We start from the raw sequence: 23,785 nt of genomic DNA, 5'->3' as shown, positions 1-23,785 counted from the left end.
GCCATTCTGACAGGTGTAAGATGGTATCTTAAAGTTGTCTTGATTTGCATTTCCCTGATTGCTAAGGAAGTTGAGCATGACCTTAAGTGTCCTTTAGCCATTTGAACTTCTTCTGTTGAGAATTCTCTGTTCAGCTCAGTGCCCCATTTTATAATTGGGTTGATTAGCCTTTTATGGTCTAGTTTCTTGAGTTCTTTATATATTTTGGAGATCAGACCTTTGTCAGTTGAGGGGTTGGTGAAGATCTTCTCCCAGTCAGTGGGTTGCCTATTTGTTTTAGTGACAGTGTCCTTTGCTTTACAGAAGCTTCTCAGTCTCAGGAGGTCCCATTTATTCAATGAGGCCCTTAGTGTCTATGCTGCTGGGGTTATATGTAGGAAGTGGTCTCCTGTGCCCACGTGTTGTAGAGTACTTCCCACTTTCTTTTCTATCAGGTTCAGTGTGTTCAGACTGATATTGAGGTCTTTAATCCATTTGGACTTGAGTTTTGTGCATGGTGATAGACATGCCCAGCTTTTATGTGAGTACTGAGGATCAAAACTTAGGTCCTCATACTTGTACAACAGACACTTCACCAACCTAGCCATGTCTCAGCCTTATTTCTTTATTTTTTTAAAACGAAAATGTTTTTTGCTCCTAGTTCCTTCCAATAGTTACTCTATTGTGTGGAAGGAGAGCATCAAGATAAGGGAGGCTATGACAGAAAAGAGGCTCACCTCCTGGCAGCCCGGAGGCAGAGATAAATAAGGGATGTGAGCCGGTCTCCTTGCTCCAAATAGGCCCATCTACTGCTTTGCATCTCCTGACAGTATGACATCCCTAGGTAAAATTTCTGATACATACAAGGTAACATGCTAGGCTTCATGCTAAGTGCATCATCTCAATCCCTCATCTCCTACTCTGAGGTCTATATTTGCTTATAGTAACACAAATCCTCTCCCTACCATCCTTTTACACTTCTTTATATGAATAAAGTCTTTGCTATAGTTTTTAGTTTTGGGCAGTGTGTAAACTGAACCCTGGGCCTTGCATATGCTAAGTAAGTACTTTACTGCCAAGTTACATGCCTAGGCCTTACATTTCTTTCTATCCATTATACTTTGTGTCTGATCTAATCCCCTTACACCTTTCTAGAAGCCTTATGGTACTATCTTTTTCTCCTCCTATTTAGTCAGCCTTCCCATTTTGTTGGGATGTGTAAACATGATCAAGTCTCTCCAGTCTTCAAAACAGTGTCTCTTGGCATCATAGCCTCTCTAGCTACTACTTATCTCCCTTCCCTTTCTTCTGGAAGTAACTGTATTCTCTTTTTATTTCCCTTTCTTTTGTTGTGCTGGGGATCATGGTGGGGCTATGTGTGGCTACCAAGGAGCTATATTCTCAGCCCTCTCCTTCCTCCTCCTTTCTTGTCTTTCTTTGGTTTTTGTACTTTTTCTTTGAGGCAGGGGCTCATGTAGCTCAGGTTGGCCTCAAAATTCCCATAGATGTAGCTGAGACAAAGTAGACCTTGAACCTCAGGTCCTCCTGCGTCCACCTCCCAAGTGCCTGACTGCTTGTTCTGTACATTCTAATCTGACCTCCAAACCTCAGTTTATAATAAGGTCATAATTGGCCACCAAGTCAATAAATCCAATGGATATGTTTAGTTCTCATCCTCCTTGACCTGTGAAGCAATATGTGACACTCAAGATTGTTTCTTCCTTAAACCCCTTTTATACACAGGCTTCCCAGGCCTGTGTCTTCCTACCACTCCAGCCACTCCTGTTCAGCTTCTCTTTTTCTACTTGGCTGTTCAATCCTAGCCTTTCTCTTATGTGACTCCTCTTCCAGACCCCCAGTTTACCCATGACTTCAAACACTTCATGTAGGGCATTTGCTCACCTTTTTATCTCTGGGTCTTCCTTTTTGGTCCAGATTTAATAATTGTCATGTAAATATTTACTATAATTCTTACTAATCTATCCTTTGGGTTTTTTTTCTGAGACAGGGTTTCTCTGTAGCTTTGGAGCCTGTCCTGGAACTAGCTCTTGTGGACCAGGCTGGTCTCAAACTCACAGAGATCTGCCTGCCTCTGCCTCCCGAGTGCGGGGATTAAAGGCATGTGCCACCACCGCCTGTCCTAATCTATCCATTGTATTCACTAAGATTTTTTTTCTGATATTTAGTGAGACATGTTCTTATTATACTATCTAAACTGGCTTCAGATTTGAAACCTCCTTCCAAGTGCTGGGATTACAGATATGCACCACCATCCCAGCCTTTTATTATATTCTTTATTTCAGCCTGTTAAGAAATTGGAGGAATTTTTCTTCTGAGAAAGGGGGATGTAACTCCAAAGTCCAATTTTATGTTTCAGTAACAAAATAAGATTTTCTGTTAGGCAGCCGGGCCGTGGTGGCGCATGCCTTTAATCCCAGCACTTGGGAGGAAGAGGTAGGCGGATCTCTGTGAGTTCGAGGCCAGCCTGGTCTACAAGAGCTAGTTCTAAGACAGGCTCCAAAGCAAAAGAGAAACCCTGTCTTGAACCCCCCCCCCAAAAAAAAAGATTTTCTGTTAGGCATAATAATGTAATCCCAGTTGATGGAGGAGGGTCATATGTCTATTGGTTAATAATGAAACTGCCTTGGCCCTTTTGATAGGACAGCAGTTTAGATAGGCGGAGTAGACAGAACAGTGTTGTGATAGGAGCGGCGGGGCTGCGTCCCCGGCACCCGGCCGCCCGCCCGCATGGCTAGCTCATGTCCAGAAATAATTACACGGAAACTGTATTCTTTCAAACACTGCCTGGCCCATAAGTTCCAGTTTCTTATTGGTTAGCTCTCACATATTGTTCTAACCCATTTCTAATATTCTGTGTAGCCCACGAGCTGGCTTACCAGGGAGGATCTTAACCTGCGTCTGTCTGGAGCGGGAGAATCATGGCGACTCCTCGACTAAGCTTCTTTTTCCCAGAATTCTCTTCTGTTTACCCCGCCTACCTAAGGGTTGGCCTATCAAATGGGCCTAGGCAGTTTCTTTATTAATAAGAAATCACTCCCACATCAGAACAGAATGCTGGGAGAAAGAAGCCGAGTTAGGCAATTGCCATGATTCTCCGACCCCACATGAATGTAGGCTAGAATCCTTCCTGGTAAGACACCATCTCGTGGTACTACACAGATTATTAAAAATGGGTTAATCGAGATGTAAAAATTAGCCAATAAGAGGCTGGAAATAATGGTCCAGGCAGTGTTTAAAAGAATACAATTTGTGAGCTAGGCGGTGGTGGCGTACGCCTTTAATCCCAGCACTTGGGAGGCAGAGGCAGGCAGACCTCTGTGAGTTCGAAACCAGCCTGGTCTACAAGAGCTAGTTCCAGCACAGGAACCAAAAGCTATGGAGAAACCCTGTCTCAAAAAATTCAAAAAAAAAAAGAATACAATTTGTGTGTTGTTATCCGGGGCTAAACTAGCCGTGTGGGATCCAGGCGGGAACATAGCCTGCTGCTCCATACAACACCCAGTGTGTACAAAGTGGAGGCAGGAGAATTAGAATGTCAAGATCATTTTCATTGACAGAGCCAGTTTGAGACTAGCCTGGCCTATATGAGATGAGATCATTTTTAAAAAGTTCAGGGAGCCAGGCATGATGGCACATCTCCTTAATTACCAGAACTAGGGAAACAGAGGCAGGTGAACCTCTTTTGAGTTTGGGGTCAGCCTGGTCTACATAGCAAGTTCCAAGGCAGCCACGGCTATATACTGAGACTCTGTCTCAAAACACCAAAGGGGAAAAACAGCTAAGGAAAAAAAAAGGTTCGATTTCTTGACAGTGGGGTTTTGCTGTTCTTTGAGGTGATGACATTTTCACTAAAGATTTGCATCAGCTGGGCGGTGGTGGCGCAAGCCTTTAATCCCAGCACTCAGGAGGCAGAGGCAGGCGGATCTCTGTGAGTTCGAGACCAGCCTGGTCTACAAGAGCTAGTTCCAGGACAGGCTCCAAAACCACAGAGAAACCCTGTCTCGAAAAAACAAAAAGTGAAAAAAATAAAGATTTGCCTCAGTTTGAAGATTAGGGAGGGCTGTCATCTACCCGTCCACAATGCTACACACTTCCACCAACGTTCCTTTACAGAGTTCTTACAACTGTTCTGATGGAGGGATTGGTCACCTATTTTTTTATTGTTTAATTTTTTTTGATCTCATTATATAATAGCCCATTCTGGCTAACAACTCCCCATGCACTGTAGGCTGACCTTGAACTTATGACCCTCCTATCCATCCTGAGCACTAGAATTACACGTGTTTATCACCACACTATTTCCCAACTTCTTAGAGATGAAGAAACCAAGGAAATGGGGTGGGAGATGTGGCTCAATTGGTTAAATACTTGTCTAGCATGTGAGATCCTAGGTTCTATCCCAAGCATCACATAAACCTGGCATGTTGGCATGAACCTATAATGCCAACACCCAGGAATGGATACAAAGAAGATTGTCTTATCTGAGCTCTATGAGACTTTCTCAAAAAAGAGAAGGAGAAAGAAAAAAGAAAAATGGTAGGCTGAGAATATAACTTAGTGCTAAAGTGTGCTCAAGGTCATGCATTCAATCACAAGCACACAAACAAAAAGAGATACAAGAAAGAAATGAATTGTTTGGGTTGCTTGAGGACATGTGGCTACTAATTGAAACCTCAGTCACTGCTAAGAGCTGTCTTAGTGCCACCCGAAAACATGCAAAGTCTATGACCCTGACAGGGATCTTAGAAGAAAAGAGCATCTCCCCAGCCTCCCAGTCTGTCCCTTTGACCAGCCTAACTGCGGACTGGGATCCTCTTGCTCAGTGACGTCATGCACTGATGTGAGACTTTTCTAAGCTACTCAGACCCCCCCCCCCATGGCCTGATCTCCGACCTCAGTGGAATTGCAGCCACCGCACCCCCTACTTCTCCAAATTAAGACATTCTCCCAGGTATACTTGCCTTCATACTCCCCTGCAGCAGCCACTTCAGTGGCACTGCCTCTGGGAGGCCCTCATCTACTGTCCTCTCTTTCTCTTCCTGCTCCTAAAGTCCCAGGTCACTGCTAGAGGGATGAACCAGGCAGGCGAATATGAATTTATGCTGTCCAGTTCCAAGTTGGCCCTCGCAGCTGCTCAGCAACCCTTTATTTGTCTCATCCATTCCCTGGCACTCTCCCGCAGGCCTCTTCAGACCATCCTCATCTTAAATTCCACTCCTCCTGTTCTACTATTTCAATCTAATATATAGACTTTCATCAGATGCTTAGAATTCTTCTTCTGAAGCTACAAATTCCTGTCTCACTCCTACTTCAAAAGATTCCCTGCTGGATACTCTGATCAGATTAACTGTTCCGTCCACCACAAATTAGTACTATCTGTCTGCCTTCCAGCCCTTCTTTCTCTTACCTATCCAGTTCCCTCCTGGAAAAGCAATCACCATTTCTCTCATATATTCTTCCTTACATAGGACCCTATCAGTAAAAAGACGGAAACAAAGAATGCGTGCTGGTTGTTACACATGATGAGAGAAAGAAATTCCAACAGAGGACTTGTCCTGGGCAAAGGCATAGAGGGAGAGAAGATATATTTAGAAAACAGGAGTTGAGTAGAGTAATCCCCTGAGCAATAATCCCAGCTGCTGCCTCGACTGCAGCTTCTCCTTTTCCAGCTCTGACTTCAACCTCAACGTTCCTTGCCTGGCCTACTACGCATACCAGCCGTGTGGAAATTGGACACTGCAAGGCCCCTCGCACATTCTACCTTTCCTGGACCTCTGTTACTATTTATTGAGCTTTGACTCCAACCATCTGTTTTAGTCCTGGTAAAGACGTCCCAGTTCCGTCCTGAGTCACTCTTCAAGCCAGTGAGCAGTCTCCCATTTCCTTTGTCACATGGACAGTTTCTCCACACCACTAAAACCAGGATAATGAATATAAAAGATGCTTTTAGCCAGATAATGATGGTGTATGCATTTAATCACAGCACTTGGGAGATGGAGCTCTGTGAGTTCGAGGCTAGCCTGGTCTACAACATGAGTTCCAGGACAGTCAGGACTGTTAGAGAAACCCTATCTCAAAAAATTTTTTAAAAAGATGCTTTTATAAAGATGTTAATACAAAGAGGTAAAAAGAACAGGTTAAACTACATAATAGACATGCAGTCAGTAAAATCCAGGCTTCAAAACTACAAAGAAACAGTCCAAGTTTTTCAGTACAAACCTTAAAAAGAAGATATATGCGATGATGCACACCTCTAACCCCAGCACTCAGGAGATGGAGGCAGAGGAAAACATGCCGTTCAGTGATGTAACCATTGGTAAGGTGCCATCCATGCTCCAGTAAAACAATACTAATGTAACTTACTACATCACAAAAAAAAAAAAAAAAAAACATGAGCATAGAAAGGGGGCTGACAGCGAAGAAGAAGGGGATTAGCAGAAGTGGAAGGGGATAAGAAAGTAATAGGTGTGGATATGCGAATATGGGCAAGCACATCATATATACATATGAAAATGCCACAATGAATCCCATTACTGTGTATAATTCATGTATGATAATACAACATTTAAAAAGAAAAGAGAAAGGTGACATATAATACCTGGCCACCAATCAATACTAGAGTCTAACTTTATGTGGATAGTGATTCAAACAAAAAAAGTTATATTTTTTACATTTGTGAAACTTGTAAATACATATACCAATTTGTATTGGGTGTCATTTATTTTATGTGCTTATGTGCTAATGCATTAGAATTGGGATTTTTTACAATTAGGATTTTTATTTTTCGAGATACACACTGAAATTCTTAAGTATGGAATGATACACTGTCTGGGAGTTTCTTCAAAATAATATAGGAGGAAGGAAATGAATGAAAGATACTTGGAACAAGATTACCCTGAAATTTGTATTCCTTCTGAGTGCTTGGTAAATAATTAAGCTATTCTGCCTACTTTTGTCTTTGCTGTAAATTCTCCACACAAAAATAGTTTTATAGCGACGTTGTGGAATTCTAAGCATCTGATGAAAGTCTATATATTAGATTGAAATAGTAGAACAGGAGGAGTGGAATTTAAGATGAGGATGGTCTGAAGAGGCCTGCGGGAGAGTGCCAGGGAATGGATGAGACAAATAAAGGGTTGCTGAGCAGCTGCGAGGGCCAACTTGGAACTGGACAGCATAAATTCATATTCGCCTGCCTGGTTCATCCCTCTAGCAGTGACCTGGGACTTTAGGAGCAGGAAGAGAAAGAGAGGACAGTAGATGAGGGCCTCCCAGAGGCAGTGCCACTGAAGTGGCTGCTGCAGGGGAGTATGAAGGCAAGTATACCTGGGAGAATGTCTTAATTTGGAGAAGTAGGGGGTGCGGTGGCTGCAATTCCACTGAGGTCGGAGATCAGGCCATGGGGGGGGGGGTCTGAGTAGCTTAGAAAAGTCTCACATCAGTGCATGACGTCACTGAGCAAGAGGATCCCAGTCCGCAGTTAGGCTGGTCAAAGGGACAGACTGGGAGGCTGGGGAGATGCTCTTTTCTTCTAAGATCCCTGTCAGGGTCATAGACTTTGCATGTTTTCGGATGGCACTAAGACAGCTCTTAGCAGTGACTGAGGTTTTTGGTTGCTTAATTAAAGAGTTACATTTATTTGCTGTTTGTGTTGGGAGAGATGCGCTGCTCACCATTTGCATGGATCAGAGAACAACTTGAGGGAGTCAGTTCTCCTTCCACCAGGTAGATCCTGGTGAGTGGTCAGTCATTCCTGGGGCCATCACCTTCACTCATTCATTTGTCTTGCTGACCTATAATTAGAGGCTTTGTTTGTTTTTTTTAGCCAGGGTTCTCCCGACTATGTAGCTCTGGCTGGTCTGGTAGGCGGGTTGACCACCCTGACTCAACTCAGAGATCTGCCTATCTCTGCTGGGACTAAGGGTGTGTACCACCATGTCTACTTGGTTATTTTGTAAAGAAATTTATTATGGGGCTGGAAGATAGTGGTGCATAGACATATCTGCATGCAAAACACCCCTACACATCAAATGAAAAAAGGTTAAATAAATCATCAAATCTTTTAAGCCTCCCTAATTATTGATGAGAATGTATGGATAAGCCAGGCGTGGTGGTCCACACCTTTAATCTCAGTATACAGGATGCAAAGTTTCTGTGTGAGTTTCAGGACAGCCAGAGCTGTGTAGAGAGACCTCGTCTGCCCCCCCCCTCAAAAAAATCCAGAAAAAGAGGAAAGAAATCATAGGGATAATTTTATAATAGTGCTGTTATCAAAATAAGATTCATTTAATGAGGCAAGAGTGGTGATATGTGCAGGATTCTAGTACTATCATTTGGGGTGTGGGAGTTCAAGGTCATTCTACATAGGGAAGGCAATACTAGCTTGGGCTACTGGGAATTGTGTTCCAATAAGCAAACAAACCTACCTATCTAACAGGTGTGGTGATTCAAAACATAATCCCTGTCCTCTGGAGGCAGAGGCAGGCTGATTGCTGCAAGTTCCAGACAAGGCTACATAGCAAGACCTCCTCGCCAAAATAAAATAAAATAAAATATACTGTATCTAAGAGTGGTCACATGAACCCATAATCTTTTCTAAAATTTCTTTATTATAGGTATGACTGTTACAGAACAGTGGTGGCACACACCTTTATTAATTTCTTTTTTAAAAGATTTATTTATTTATTATGTATACAACATTCCTTCCATACATGCTTGTATGCCAGAAGAGGGCACCAGATCTCATTATAGATGGCTGTGAGCCACCATGTGGTTACTGGGAATTGAACTCAGGACCTCTGGAAGAGCAGGCAGTGCTCTTAACCTCTGAGCCATCTCTCCAGCCCTGGCACACACCTTTAATCCCAGCACTTGGGAAGCAGAGGCAGGCGGATCTCTGTGAGTATGAGGCCAGCCTGGTTTACAAGAGCTAGTTCCAGGGGGTTGGAGAAATGGCTCAGTGGTTAAGAGCATTGCCTGTTCTTCCAAAGGTCCTGAGTTCAATTCCCAGAAACCACATGGTGGCTCACAGCCATCTGTAATAAGGTCCGGTGCCCTCTTCTGGCCTGCAGACATACACACAGACAGAATATTGCATACATAATAAATAAATAAATATTTTTTAAAAAAATGAGCTAGTTCCAGGACAGGATCCAAAGCTACAGAGAATTCATGTCTCAAAAACAAAACAAAAAGTATGACTGTCTTGTCTTCATGTATGTTGTATGTCTGCATCACATGTGCACCTAGTACCCTGGAGATCAGAAGAGAGTATGGGATCCTCTGGAACTTGAGTTCCAGACAGTTGTGAGCTGCCGTATAGGTGCTGAGACTTAACTTCTGGTTCTCTATAAAAGCAGCCTGTGCACATAACCACTGAACTATCTCTCCAGCAGCAAGGGATTGATTTTTTTTTTTTTGGAGATGGGGTTTACGATGCCCAGGATGGCCTTAAGATTTGAGTTGAACCTATCCTGTAGCACCCTCCCCTGGGACTCCCTGTGTGTAGCATCATGTCCAGATTAGGACAAAACATAGCCCAGCCATAAGAAGCAGCTCTGGTGGGGAGAACAGATGGTATGTGGATGGCCTGGAGAGAAAGTGCCATAGCTGGGAATGAGGAAGGAATGTGGTCTTCTCTATTCTTTGCTATGTAAGATTTATTGTTCATTGTGTATGTGTGTGCATGCCACACATGAGTTTAGGTGCCTTTGGATGTGAGAAGTGTTGGATCCCCCTGGAGCTAGAGTTCCAGACACCAGATATGGGAGCTGGGAATCAAACTCACATACACTGCAAAATCAGCAGGCGCTCTTAATGGCTGAGCCATCACTGCAGCCCTCTTCTCTGTTCTTGAACATAACACACACAATTCAGTCTATAGTGTCTCTGTGCTATCTGCTTCTTCTGCCTAGAATAATTTTCTTCCAGATTTCAAATTACCTATCATGATAAGGATTAATAACTATTAATTGATAATTGTTTAATTAAGTTGAAAAACTGGCCAATAAAAGGAAAAAATGCACCATTAACCTGTTCTCAGGGGAACTAGAATAATAGTTGTGTGATTTTTTTTTTAATAAAAGTTTTCCAACAAAGCAGGGTGGTAATGGTGCCCACCTTTAATTCCAGCACTCGGGAGGTAGAGGCAGGCGGATCTCTGTGAGTTCGAGGCCAGGCTGGTGTACAAGAGCTGGTTCCAGGACAGGCTCCAAAGCTACAGAGAAACCCTGTCTTGAAAAACCAAAAAAAAAAAGTATTCCAACAAATTAGAATATTACCATTTTTTAAAGAAAGATGATGTTGGATATCCTTCTGTATATGTGTTACTTTTATTGGTTGATGAATAAAGTTGTTTCAGCCAATGGCTTAGCAGAGCAAAGCCAGCCAGGAAACCTGATTAATAGAAATGGGTTAATTTAAGATATAAGAGCTAGTTAGAAATATGCCTGAGCCCCTGGCCAAACGGTGTTGTAAGTAATATAGTTTCTGTGTGATTATTTGGGTCTGGGCAGCTGGCCAATGAACACGCAATCTCCTTCTACAGAAAAAAAATCTATATGTGGAGCGTGGCGTGGTGGCAAAAGCATTTAATCCCAGCACTAGGGAGATAGAAGCAGGCAGATCTCTGTAGACTAACCTGGTCTACATAGTGAGTTTCAGGATAGCCAGGGCTACATAGAGAGACCCTGTTTATTTAGATAGATAGATAGATAGATAGATAGATAGATAGATAGATAGATAGATAGATGGACGGACTGATCTGGGTGTGGTAGTACAGGCATGTAATCTCAGTTACTTAAAACCCAGGTTGGCTTTGAACTCATAGCCCTCCCAATGTTAAGATTACAGGCCTGTGCTATTGTACCTGGCTCAGGAAGGCCATTCTAGACAATCTCCTTTAAATCAGCACCTAGTGTCCCAGTTATGTTCAGAGTAGCCTTGATTATTTTTCCCATAACCTTTATCCACTGGTTTCCTTACATGAGAAGCAGTAGAGCAGGAAGGTAAGAGGATACACTATTATGTCAGACTGAATTCAAGTCTTCTTCTCCACTTTCTAGCTATATTACCTTGAAGTATTTATGAGCTATGTGCATTAGTACATCTAACTATAAAACAGGAATAACACTGTATCATGGCATCATTAGAAACAGTAAATCAAATGACATATATAAACCCCCTCAGCATAGTGCCTGGTACAGGGTCCTCTGCTAACTGTTAACGTTGTTAAATGTTATCTTGTTGTATGATTGTTCATTTATCTGTACATTATTTCTTTTCCACTAGAATAAAATGCTGTATTAATGCAATATTCCCAGAACCAAAATTTACCAAGAATATGATGGAGGAAGGTCATTGGTTAAAAGATAAAGAAACTGCTTGGCTGGCCCTCATAGATTAAAACATAGGTGGGAGGAGTAAACAGAATAGGATGCTGGGAGGAAGAGGAAGTGAGCTCAGACTTGACAGCTCTGCTCTCTGGAGCAGACTCCATGCTCCCCTCTCCCGGGCAGTCGCGATAGCTCCACTCTCTGAGGCAGACGCACGTGATGAAGCAAGTCGCCAGGTCAGACATGCTGAATCTTTACCGGTAAGACCGGTGCTACACAGTTTATTAGAGATGGGTTGATCGGGATATCAGAATTAGCCAGTAAGGTGCTCACTTCGGCAGCACATATACTAAAAATTGGAACGATACAGAGAAGATTAGCATGGCCCCTGCGCAAGGATGACACGCAAATTCGTGAAGCATTCCATATTTTTAGAAAAAAAAATTAGCCAGTAAGGACTAAAGCTAATGGGCCAAGCAGTGTTTAAATGAATACAGTTTGTGTATTGTTATTTCGGGGCATAAGCTAGTCAGGCGGCTGGGGTGCCGGGGACGCAGCCCTGCCGCTCATACTACTACAAGAATATACACAATATGTGATTAATAAATGTTTGTTGTTACACAGAGAAACCCAATCTCAAAAAATCAAAAAAATAAACAGTAAATGTTTGTTGAATGAAGGACCTCAATTGAGCTGGCAAAGAATGGGTAGGAGCCAGGTGCTGGAATGTGTGCTGTTGTCCTAGCTGCTTGAAAGGCTGAGACAGGAAGATCCAGGTCAGCCTGGATTACATGAGATCCTGTCTCAAACAACCAAACAAGAGCCAGGCCTTTAATTCCAGCACTCATTGGGCAGAGGCAGGTGGATCTCTTTTGAATTTGAGGTCAGCCTGTTTTACCCAGGGAGTTAGAGGCCTGTGGGGCCTACACAGTGAAACCTTGTCTCAGAAAAAAAAAGTGGGGGTGGCATGTAAAATAATAACCCAGAGGAAGGAAATCCTCAGCTGGTGATCCTGCTCAGTGGTAGAGCATAGCTGAGCTTGTGGAGGCACTAGGCTTGTCCCAGTGGAGCTGTACGTGTGTGCGCACCCACATGCACGGTCATGTCAACACCATGGCTCGCATGTGGAGTCCAGAGGACACCTTTGTGGACTCAGGTTTCTGTGTCCAGCTTGTGGGTCTTGGGGACCAAACTCAGGTCCTTAGGTTTAAAGGATGAGTGCTTTTGCCTGCTGAACCATCTCCCTGGCTCTGGAAGATGACATTTTTGTGATAGGATGAAAAAATATGTAAAATGTTTCCGAGATTTTAAGTTGAAGTAGTAAGTAGAAGGCTAATGCTCTTTCTCCTTATGCTTGGGATTGTTTTTAAAGACTTTAAAGTTTCTTTTCAATATTTATTTTATGTGTATTAATGTTTCGCCTGCACCTATGTCTATGGACCACATGCATACTTGATACCAGCAGAGGCCAGAGGAGGGTGTTGACCCCCCTGGAGCTGGAATTACAGACAGTTGTGAACCATCATGTAGATGCTGGGGATCAAACCTGGCTTCACTACAAGAGTAGCCAGGGCTCTTAGCTGCAGAGCCATCTCTCCAGCCTCTTATGCCTCAAATTTAAACCGGTACTTGCATGTTTAAGCAGTACTCCCACTGAGCTCATCTTGAGCCCTGCAAGCTAGGACCTTAGAATGCATAGGACAAGGTAGATGTGGTGGCACATACCTTTAGTTTCAGCATTCAGCAAGCTAAGATAGGTGGAGTTCTGTGAGTTTGAGGCCAGCCTGGTCTATCTAGTGAGTTCCAGGACAGCCAGAGCTACATAATAGAGACCCTGTCTCAAAAAAATAAAAACAAAAAAGCATAGCAAAACAATGAATGGGAACTACTATTATTTGAATATTGTTATGAGAATGTTATTTTAGAAATGAGTTTGAGAAAATAGACATGTAGGAATAGAAAAGCAAGGAGATTATTGGTATGCAACATTGGAGTTTGTGAGAAAAGTCACCACTCAAAATAGGTATGAGTATTACCTGCATCATTTGTGCTATTTTAAAATCTCCAACTTTATTCATTTATCTAGACTTATTTAGTGTTTTGCTCCCACGTACATCTGTGCACTATGTGTATACCTGGGGCCCTTGGAGGTCAGAAGATTATCACAATCCCCTGGAAATGGAGCCACCACCATAGCCACATACACATATAGACCCAAAGTCAATCAATAAAGTTAAAAGAAAAACTTAGGTCTCACAAAGCAGATTCTGGCCTTAAACTCCTGATCTTCCTCCCCTTTGTTCTCAGTGCTGGAGTTAAAAGTGTGTTCCACCGTGTCTAGTAGTATTAATATTTTCATATAAGATTCCTTTTTTTGTAAAATGGAACAAGTTTACAGACGTGAGTTCAATGAAAATTAAAATTGTGTTTACTCCAATTTATTCTTCAGAGAAAGTCACATTTAGCAGTTTGGTAGACTCAGGCATCTATCATTTTCCTTTTTCCTTTTGAGGTACAAGTAGAGAAGTGTGAAACAGCATTTGGCTGTGTGCAGCCCTTGATGAACTTGTAGTGATCCTCCAGGCTCTTTTTAATTACAAGCATGTGTCACCGTGGTCTCTGATTCATCTATTTTCTAGGCATTTCAAATATACACTAGAACATTAGAGTAGTGTTTTTCAACATGGGGTTCGCATAGCAGGTATCTTGCATATCCGTTATTTATATTATAATTTATAATAGTAATGAAATTATAGTTATGAAATAGCAACAAAAATAATTGTATGGTTGGTGTTGCGGGAGGTCCTTCCGCCCCTCCAACCAATAGCTGCTGTGATACCAGCCCATTGGGGCGTGGCCTCTCTCCCTTTAAAAAAGTGGCTATTTCCTCTGCTCGCTCTCTTCACTTCCTGCTCCGCCGGAGACTAGACTCCCTTCCTGGTTGTGCAGATGGCTGTTGTCTGAGATGGTGATCTGTAAGTTTTCCCCTTTAAATAAATAACACCCTATTAATCATAACTCCAAACTGGTGTGACCTTGTTCGTGACTTACGCCTTCAGGTTGGGGTCACCACAACATGAAGAACTGTATTAAAGGATTGCAATGCTAGGAAGGTGGAGAGCCACTGCTTTAGAGGCATAGAAAATGAACAAATACTCACAATTCCTAATATGCAAAATTTGTTTTTTTCTTTCTGGATAATTTTGAATAAAAACTGTTTTGGTGCTGGGTGTTCAACCCAGACTTTTGTACATGCTAAGCATTCGCTGTCACTGAGCTGCATCCCCAGCCTGCAGTCATTTTGTAGTAGTGTTCTGTAACTTGTGTAGCCACTAACTATATGATCTTTGTATAATCCACTATGTGGAACTAGGGATCAAAGCCAGGCCCTTATGTGTGGTAGGCAAGCACTCTGTCACTGACTACCCCCAGCCTCCACATATAATCCTTGAAGGTATTTATTTCCTTGTCAATATGTAGAGATCTTGGATACTCAGTCTGTGTTGCATAGTACTTTATTATGTGGATATATTTTTTTTAATATTTTATGGTTTATTTAACTTATTTTATGTGCATTGGTGTGAAGGTGTCAGATCCCCTGCAACTGGATCTTCAGACAGGTGTGAACTGCCATGTGGGTGCTGGGAATTGAACCCCGGTCCTCTGGAAGAGCAGTCAGTGCTCTTAACCACTGAGCCATCTCTCCAGCCCCTATGTGGATATTTTATACACTGGTTGTTCCCCTATTGAGAGACACTTAGGTTGTTTTTTTTTTCTTGTTTCATTTGTTTGAGACAGGGTTTCTCAGTGTAACTGTCCTGGCTATCCTGGAACTTGCTATGTAGGGGTTTTTTTTTTTTTTTTAGTTGCAAATTTGTTTTGAGGCAAGCATAATGATACATACCTTTAGTCCCAGCACTTGGGAGGCAAAGGCCAATAGATGTCTGAGTTCTGAATCAGCCTAGCTAGTTCCAAAACAGCCAGGGCTACACAGACCTCTGTCTTGAAAAACAAAAAAACAAAGATTTGTTTTCATACAATATATTCAGATCACAGTTTCCCTCCCTCATCTCCTCCAGACTCTCCACCTTTACACCTTTCTCTCTTTTGAAAATAAATCAGCCAATAAAAAACAACCCAGGGGCCTGGAGAAATGACTCAGAGCACTAGCTGCCCTTCCAGAGGACCCAGGTTCAATTCCCAGCACCCACCTGCAGCTCATTCCTGTCTGTAACTCAGTTCCAGGGGATCTGATACCATCACACCAGTGCACACTAAATAAATTATTTAAAAAAAAAACAATAAAATAAAGCAAATGGACAAAGAGGAAAAAAACAAGCACGAGAAACATATACATGCACACACACTTTTTTTTTAGTTATATGTTACTCCAATTCCCTGATTCTCTTTCCAGAATGCAACTTCTATTGCTAATGGTTTTTGTGTTTTTTTTGAAAAGGGGTCTCACTATTTAGCCTCTGATGGCTTGAAACTCACTACATAACCCGAGATGGCATCAAACTGAAGAGTGCTGGTGTTGCAGCTTGTGCCCCCGTGCCTGCTGGCACCTGTGTTTATCTATCTAGTCTGGTTTATTACTAAAAACAGAAGCTTACTTTCTTTTTTACTTGGAATGTATCAATATCTTTCTGTTTTTTTTCCAGAACCAGCCACACACTATTATTCTATTCTTTCACTAATACATCTCTAAGACTGTATTATACCAATATATTTACACAGTGCCTTAGTTTTCTACTTTAACCAGCCCTGTTTCAGTTATTTGCAGTTTCCTAACATGCAAAACCCCTTGAACACACGTATTTGTGCACATGTGCAGTATGATGCAGGATAAATCCCCGAGGTATTGCTAGATATCACATAGTATCCTTGGCCAGTTCATCCCACATCTTTCTCATCTTTAGTACTCATAACATTGGAAGTGGAGAGGCAGAATTGATCTCACCAGCTTCTAGAGTGGTGTACCGTGGGTGAAACCCAATTATGCCTGGAAGCCTCATAGATTGGTTCAGGCAACTCAGGCTTACCCCCATGACACCATTTTCCTGTCCAAGAGGATTGATCGGGAATGCACCAGAAAACCAATAAAATGATTGTGGAGATTTGCTGAAGGATTTGTGGGTAGAATATTTTTATGGTTTTTTTTTTCTTCTTTTAGACAGCGTGGTATGTCTGCCTCCAGGTACTTCATTCCTTGTGCCACCAAGACATGAATGAAATTTAAAATGAAGTCCATATACTTCGGAAGGCTGAGGGAAGGAAATTAGGTCTTTGATATTGTTATCTATGAAATCAAACCAGCATAATACCTGCTCTTCTGAAGCTCTCAAGTGAATGAACCGAGAAATTCTCTTTAGTGTTGAAACCTATTGGAATTGGTTTTTTTGTGACTTGCTAATTTTAAAAGGATGTGTGCTTTTGGTTGTTTTGTTTTTTGAGACAGGGTTTCTCTGTGTATCCCTGACTGTCCTGGAGCACTCTTACGTAGACAAGGCTGGCCTCCCGAGCGCTGAGACTAAAGGCATGTGGCACCATGCCCAGTAAGAATGTGTACTGCTAAAATTTTTTGACAAGTTGCCTTTCCAAAACTTATACCAAAAGTTGAACAACAGAACAGGAGGGTGTTTCTCTATATTCTTACCAAAATAATGTACTAGTATACTTTCTGATATTGCCATTCAAAAGTACTTTTCTTCTATGAGAATTTTATACAATGTGTTTTGATCATATTCACCCCTCACCCAATTCCTCAACATCCACCCCCACCTCTCTACCCAACCATGTAGTCCAGTTTGTGTTGCCCAAATTGTCTTGTTGGGGAGAGGGCGTTCCCTGGAGTATGGTGGTCCTACCAGGGATAACACCCTTAAAAGGACACTGACTCTCCCTTTCCAGCAGCTCTTGAATGCCAATAACACCTTAGTTAGGGGTGGGACTTGATGCCCAGGACTGTAAACCCCAATCAGTTGCTGGGACTTTGGTCTGAGCTTTCAAAGGTCTTGTGCATACAGTCCTCATCACTGTGAGTTCTATATGCAGTGAAATGCTTCCTTGAAAAATATCCCCCACTTCTGGCTCTTAAGGTCTTTCTGTGCCCTCTTCCTCAGTGATCCCTGATATTACCATTTTTATAATAAAAGTTTTTGCCTTGTTTTGTGTTTAGTTTACAATCTTTTGTATTTAATTTATAATCTCATAAAATCAGCTTTGTGTTTTTCACTGCCGCATCCTTCATGGCTCCAGGGATTGGCCTAACAGGGGCTGCAAGAAAATGAAGAAAGGAGGAATAGGGATACATGAAGAAGCTGGGATCTGGTGGCCTACTAAGCTCTCAGGTGGAGAAACTGCAACATCCTGGAAGTTTCTTGCATTTATTATATACAGTTGAACATGGAGATAGGCTATTACATACAGCCGCATAAGGAGGCAGGGTTAGCTAATCTTGGGTTAGGAGCACGTTCCGTAAGGGAGCAGTCTTCAGTCATAAGTATCTAGGGGGAGAAAGCTCCAGTGGACGTGTTCTGCACACAGTATCAACATTTGTACTTAAGCAAGAGGAAGGCTTTGCTATCCCACTGACCCTCACCCAGGAGAAAGGTTTGGCCATCTATCTGAGACTAGAGTCCTTGACATGGCCAGCTCATGTCGACAACACACTCCACTCCGGACTTCACAGACTCAGGGTTTCCTCTTCTCTCCACATGTCACCTACTTAAAATCCTGTATGCTAGGCATGGTGACACACTTTTAATCCCAGCACTTGCAAGGCAGAAATAGATGCATCTTTACGAGTTTGAGGCCTGCTTGGTCTATATAGTGAGTTCTAGGTCAGGCACATCTATATAGTGAGACTGGCTTTTTAAAACTAAAAGCTGGCTGGGCATGGTGATACACTTTAATCCCAGCACTCGGGAGGCAGAGGCAGGCTGATCTCTCTGAGTTTGAGGCCAGCCTGGTCTACAAGAGCTAGAGCCAGGACAGTGAGAGTTACATGATAGAGAGATCCTGTCTCAAAGTTATGTCTATTTCACTCCTGTATGAGTATATATGCCATTCGTGGCCGCTGTCCAGTTTTATGGTTTTTTCCTTTATGTTGAGCATTTTGTTTACTAAAAACCATTATTGGGAAAATTATAAGAATGATCTTTATCATATGAGTTGAAATATTTCCTGAATTGCTCTCCCCTTCTCTTCCCCACCTCTGATCCACCAAGCTCATTCTATATTTCTCTTTTATAAAAAAGAGTTTTTTTTTCAGGCAGTGTACTGTTAGTAATTTGAAGTGTATAAATATTAAATACTGCTTACTACTGAGTTTGCCTATGTAAGTGTCCATGAGTTTGCTTGTGAGAGGGAATCCTACCCCACTTGTCCTTTTGTATCTGACTTCATTCACTTAGCATGTTTCAAGCTTGATTCATGTTCCCTAATTCTACCTTCAGAACTATTTCCAAATAACAAAGTTTCCTTAAATTTTTTACATGTATTTTGTGTGCACATGTGTTTGCTACAATGTGCATATGGAGGTCACAGGACAATTTGCAGAAATTGGTTCTCACTTCCCACCAAATGGGTCCATTATCTGATTTGTCAGCAAGTACATTGACCATCTGAACCATCTCACTGGTCCCAAGGTTTCTTTTTAAAACCTAAGTAGTGTTTCATTCTGTGCACAGAAATTATCTTTTCCCTTATCTATCCATCTGTTTATGTATGCTTTGACTGATCTCTACAATTTGGCTATTGTGAATAGTGCTGCAATTGCTGTATTTTCTCAATTATAATTAAATTCAATGAAGCGGGGAGCAGAATGGTGATAAGTAGATGCTGAGAGGGGTAGAGGGAATGGGGAGATGATAGGCAAAGGTCTGCTGCCTCAATTAGAATGGATAAGTTGAATTTCTTTGAGATGTATTGTCTGTTGGATATAATAAACAATGCTGTGCTGTACACTTCAAAGCACAGTGATGGGGTGCTTCTGTAGCACGGATATTTCACATGGAAAGCACTGAGCTGCAACCCCAGCACCAGGACCACAGTTTTCATTATGGAAGTGATGTGGAATTCTCTCCGTGTGTTTTATTACCATTGGTTAATAAAGAAGCCACTTTGGCCTTTGGCAGGCCGGAAAGTCAAACTGAATACAGGGACAAAGAAGGCTGAGTCGAGGGAGATGCCAACAGCTGCTGGAGAAGCAAGATGTGAGGTGACAAGCCATGAGCCTGTGGTAAATAGAAACTAATAGAAATGGGTTAAGTTGTGAGAGCAAGTTAATAATAAACTTGAACTAATAGGACAAACAGTTTGTAATTAATATTAAGCCTCAGAGTGGTTATTCGGAAACTGACGGGCAGGAGAAAAACCTCCATTTACACGGAAGCTTTGCAGAGACTTTTGAAATCCAGAAGTTTGAGTTCTCTGACAATTTTTTAAAGATCTATTTATTATGTATACATTGTGGCCAGAAGAGGGCGCCAGATCTCATTACAGATGGCTGTGAGCCACCATGTGGTTGCTGGGAATTGAACTCAGGACTTCTGGAAGAGCAGTCAGTGCTCTTAACCACTGAGCCATCTCTTCAGCCCATTTTTGTTTTGTTTTAATATTATATTGGCTACTTGAGGTTCCTTCAGATCCTATATGACTGTTAGGGTGAGTTTTATAACATGTTTTTGAGACAGGGTCTGACTGTGTATGTAGCCCTGACTGTCCTGGAACTTGCTATGTAGACCAGGCTGGTCTTGAACTCACAGAGATCCATTTGCCTCTGCCTCCTGAGTGCTGGGATCAAAGGCGTGCACCACCACCACCTGACTATTTGTCTTATTTTTAATATTTATTTTATGTGTATGTATGTGTGCCTGTATTTATGTATGTGTGTCTGCATTTACTTGTGTGCCCATGTGCCTGGAGTTTCCATGGAAGTAAGAAGAGAGCATTAGATCCCCCCTGGGGGGGGGAGAGGGTTGTAGTTTTCATTGCCAGTACATAGAAATGCAGTGCCACTTTTTGTTATTGCTTTGTTTTTTTGAGACGGGATTTTTCTGTGTAATAGCCCTTGCTGTCCTGAAACTCATACTATAGACCAGGCTGGCCTCAAACTCAGAGATCTGTCTACCTCTGCCTCCCAAATCCTGGGATTAAAGGTGTGCACACTACCACATTGACACCTTTTTAAAAGAAACGGGATCTGGGATCTTCGGATATGGTTCATTGGGTCAAGTGTACTAGTGTATAAGCTGGTCACAGCACCATGTATCTGTAGCCCCATTACTGGGGCGGAGGTGGAGATTAATGAGCCCTGGAGCTCACAGGTCAGCCAGTCTAGCTGAATCAGTTTCAGGTGTAGTGAGAAATACTATCTCAAAAAATAAAGGTGCAAAGCAATAGATTAAAAATACCTGATATTAATATTTGACTCCACATGTATGTGTACCTTCCTATGCAGATTAACATGTATAAACACATACCACCCAAACATACCTATGAAAGACAAAAGAAACTGGGTCTGAGCTAGGTGGGCATAGAGTTGTATACTTATAATCCTAGCACTTGGGAGACTGAATCAGAAATATTGCCTTGTGTGCAAGGCCAGCCACAGCTATATAGTAAAGTTGTATCTCAAAAACAAAACAAAGCAATGCCAAAATAGAGAGCCAGTAAGATGGTTCAGTGGACAAAGGCATTTTCTGCCCGCCTGACTACCTGAGTTTGATGCCCAGAACCCAAATGTTGCCCTCTGATTTCAACATGTGCACTGTGCCCATGCATGCAAACACACACTCACGTGTACTAGCTGAATGTGAGAAATTTTGTTGTAAAACATATTTAAATTTTTGTTTTGAAAACAAAAGAGGACTGAAGAGATAGCTCAGCAGTTCAGAGTACTGCCTGCTCTTCTAGAGGTTCCGAGTTCAATTCCCAGCAACTACATGGTGGCTCAGACATGGTTGCACACCAGAAGACACCAGATCTCATTGTGGATACATGCAAGCCGAGCACTGTATACTAAATTAATTAATTAAAACAAAAAACAAGAAAAAGATGGGTGGTTTTTTGTTTTAAAAAAACAACAAAGCCGGGCAGTGGTGGTGCAAGCCTTTAATCCCAGCACTCAGGAGGCAGAGGCAGGTGGATCTCTGTGAGTTCAAGGCCAGCCTGGTCTATAGAGCAAGTTCCATTACTAGCTCCATAGCTACTGAGAAACCCTGTCTCGAAAAACAAAACAAAAAACCAGAGAAACACTGTCTCGAAACCCCCAAAAAGGAGGGGAGGGGGAAAGAAAGAAGAAAAGAAATTGGGTCTTGCTCTATTGCCCAGACTATCTTAAACCCTTGGACCAAGAATTTCTCTTAGCCTTCTCTGAGTGCACCTCTGGCTTGCATTTTGTTTTTTTTCCAAGACAAGGTTTCTCTGTGTAGCCCCGGCTGTCCTAGAACTCACTATGTAGACCAGGCTGGCCTCCAACTCAGAGATCCTCCTGCCTCTGCCTGCAAGTGCTGTGATTAAAAGTGTTCACCACCGCTGGGCATACATTTTTTTTTCAGTACTGAAAATTTAAGCCAGGCTTTGTGCATGCTACTTAACCACTCTATAACACTGAGCTATATTTTCAGTCCCTTTTTATTTCAAGACAGGTCCAATCCTCCTGCCTCAGTCTCCTGACTGGATATGGCAGGTATGTGCTACTGAATCTGACTTGTAGTTCTAGGGATTTAACCTAGGTTTTAAATTCCATAAATTTATTTTTATGTGTTCAAGTGTTTTGCCTGCATGTATATCTGTGTACTGTGTATGTGTATGCCTGTAGAAGCCAGAAGAAAGTATCGGATCCCCTGAGACTGGAATTACAGGTGGTTGTGAGCAAACACATGGGTGCTAGAAATCAAACCCAGGTCCTCTGGAAGGGCAGCCCACACTCTTTACTGCTGGGCCATCTCTCCAGCCCATCATGTTTTAATTACATGTGTGAGCGGGCGTGTACCTATGTTTGTGAAGATGCCATTGGCTGTCCTGCTCTACTTTCACTTACTCCCTTGAAACAAGATCTGTCACTGAACCTGGAGCTAGACTGACTGTCAGCAAGCCTCAAAGATTCTCCTGGCTTCACTCCCCAATGCTGGGATTGCAGATGTGAGCATACCCAGCTTTATGAAAACTGGAAATTTTCTGGGCATGGTGGTACATGGCTTTAATCTCAGTCCTTGGGAGGCAGAGGCAGAGTGCTGAGGAACCAAACCTGGTTCCTCTGCAAGAACAGTAAATGCTTTTACCTACTGAGGCATCACTATAGCACCCCTCCTTTCCTCTCTATCAAGATATATTTTTTTCAAAACAGGGTTCCTCTGTGTAACAGCCCTGACTGTCCTGGGATACTTTCTGTAGATCAGGCTGGCCTCAAACCCATAGATCTGCCTGTCTTGGCCTCCCGAGTGCTGGGATTAAAGCTGTGCACTATCAGTGCCAGGCCTCTTAAAATCTTTTAAAGATTTATTAATCCCAGCACTTGGGAGGCAGAGGCAGGCAGATCTCTGTGAGTTTGAGCCAGCCTGGTCTAAGTTCCAGTACAGCCAGGGCTACACTGTAAAACTCTGTCTTAAATCAAGATTTATTTACTTTTAATTTTATTATTTTGGTTCTTTGATATAGGGTTTCTAAATATAACTGTGACTGTCCTAGAACTCACTCTGTAGACTGGTGGCAGAGAGATTGGATGCTTAAAAGGAATTCCACACTAGCTCAGAACTGAGAGATATTTATTTAGGGGGAAAACTTACAAATCAGGATTCTCTGCTTGAACGGTGGATGGAGATGGGATCCAAAACAAACCGAATGAGCAAACAGGGACGGGGGGGGGGGGGGGGGGGGGGGGGGGGGGGGGGGGGGGGGGGGGGGGGGGGGGGGGGGAGGGAGGAGGAAGGAGAGAAGGGCCGGACGCTCTTCAGCATCTGGGTAAATAGTATATGAGGTCACACCCCAGTACGCAGGTAATTACCTGCTGTAACCTTCCTGCAGACTGGCCTTAAATTTAGGTCTGCCTGCCTCTGCCTCCCAAGTGCTGAGATTAAAGGTGTGCACCACTATCACCTGGCTTATTTCCTATGTAGTGTTTTGCCTATCAGAAGAGCAAGTATCATTCCTCTGGAACTGAAATCCTGAATGGTTTAAGCAATTTATTGGTTTACAGGCACATACAATCATGTCTGAGTCATCTTAAACTGCTTAACTTAGTTGTTCTGTTCTTGAGTAGTTTAACCCTGGCTTATAGATGTATGGTCTGTCATATTGCCTTAACTTGCTTTGATTTTGCCAGCCCTCTGTTCCACCCTTCCAAGTAGTTGGTGTAGGGGAATGTGGTACAATAGTTGTATTGGGGTATGAAGACTTATCATGAAGTGAAAATATTGTAGAGCAAACGTACAGTAATTCTGGAC

General features: G+C 42.5%; 1 protein-coding gene and 1 non-coding gene across 2 annotated transcripts in view; both read left to right on the top strand.

The window, feature by feature from the left end:
• Positions 1 to 19,765, top strand: part of Itgb1bp2 (integrin subunit beta 1 binding protein 2) — a 31,623-nt gene extending 11,858 nt beyond the window's left edge. Inside the window, exon 11 of the mRNA XM_050119618.1 lies at positions 16,510 to 19,765. Coding sequence (XP_049975575.1) covers positions 16,510 to 16,575 — 66 coding nt within the window. The 3' untranslated portion in view covers positions 16,576 to 19,765. The remainder of the gene's footprint in view (positions 1 to 16,509) is intronic.
• LOC126487086 (U6 spliceosomal RNA) lies at positions 11,659 to 11,766 on the top strand. Its single transcript, XR_007588270.1, has one exon. It is a non-coding gene; the product is annotated as a U6 spliceosomal RNA (small nuclear RNA).
• Positions 19,766 to 23,785: the final 4,020 nt, after the last annotated feature.

This window comes from Alexandromys fortis, unplaced genomic scaffold (genome assembly GCF_014885135.2).
Source record: "Alexandromys fortis isolate MF-2015 unplaced genomic scaffold, M_Fortis_MF-2015_v1.1 scaffold_155, whole genome shotgun sequence".
NCBI classification, from domain to species: domain Eukaryota; kingdom Metazoa; phylum Chordata; class Mammalia; order Rodentia; family Cricetidae; genus Alexandromys; species Alexandromys fortis.
Note: the sequence above shows the minus strand (reverse complement) of the source record. Positions and strands in the feature narration are given on the sequence as shown.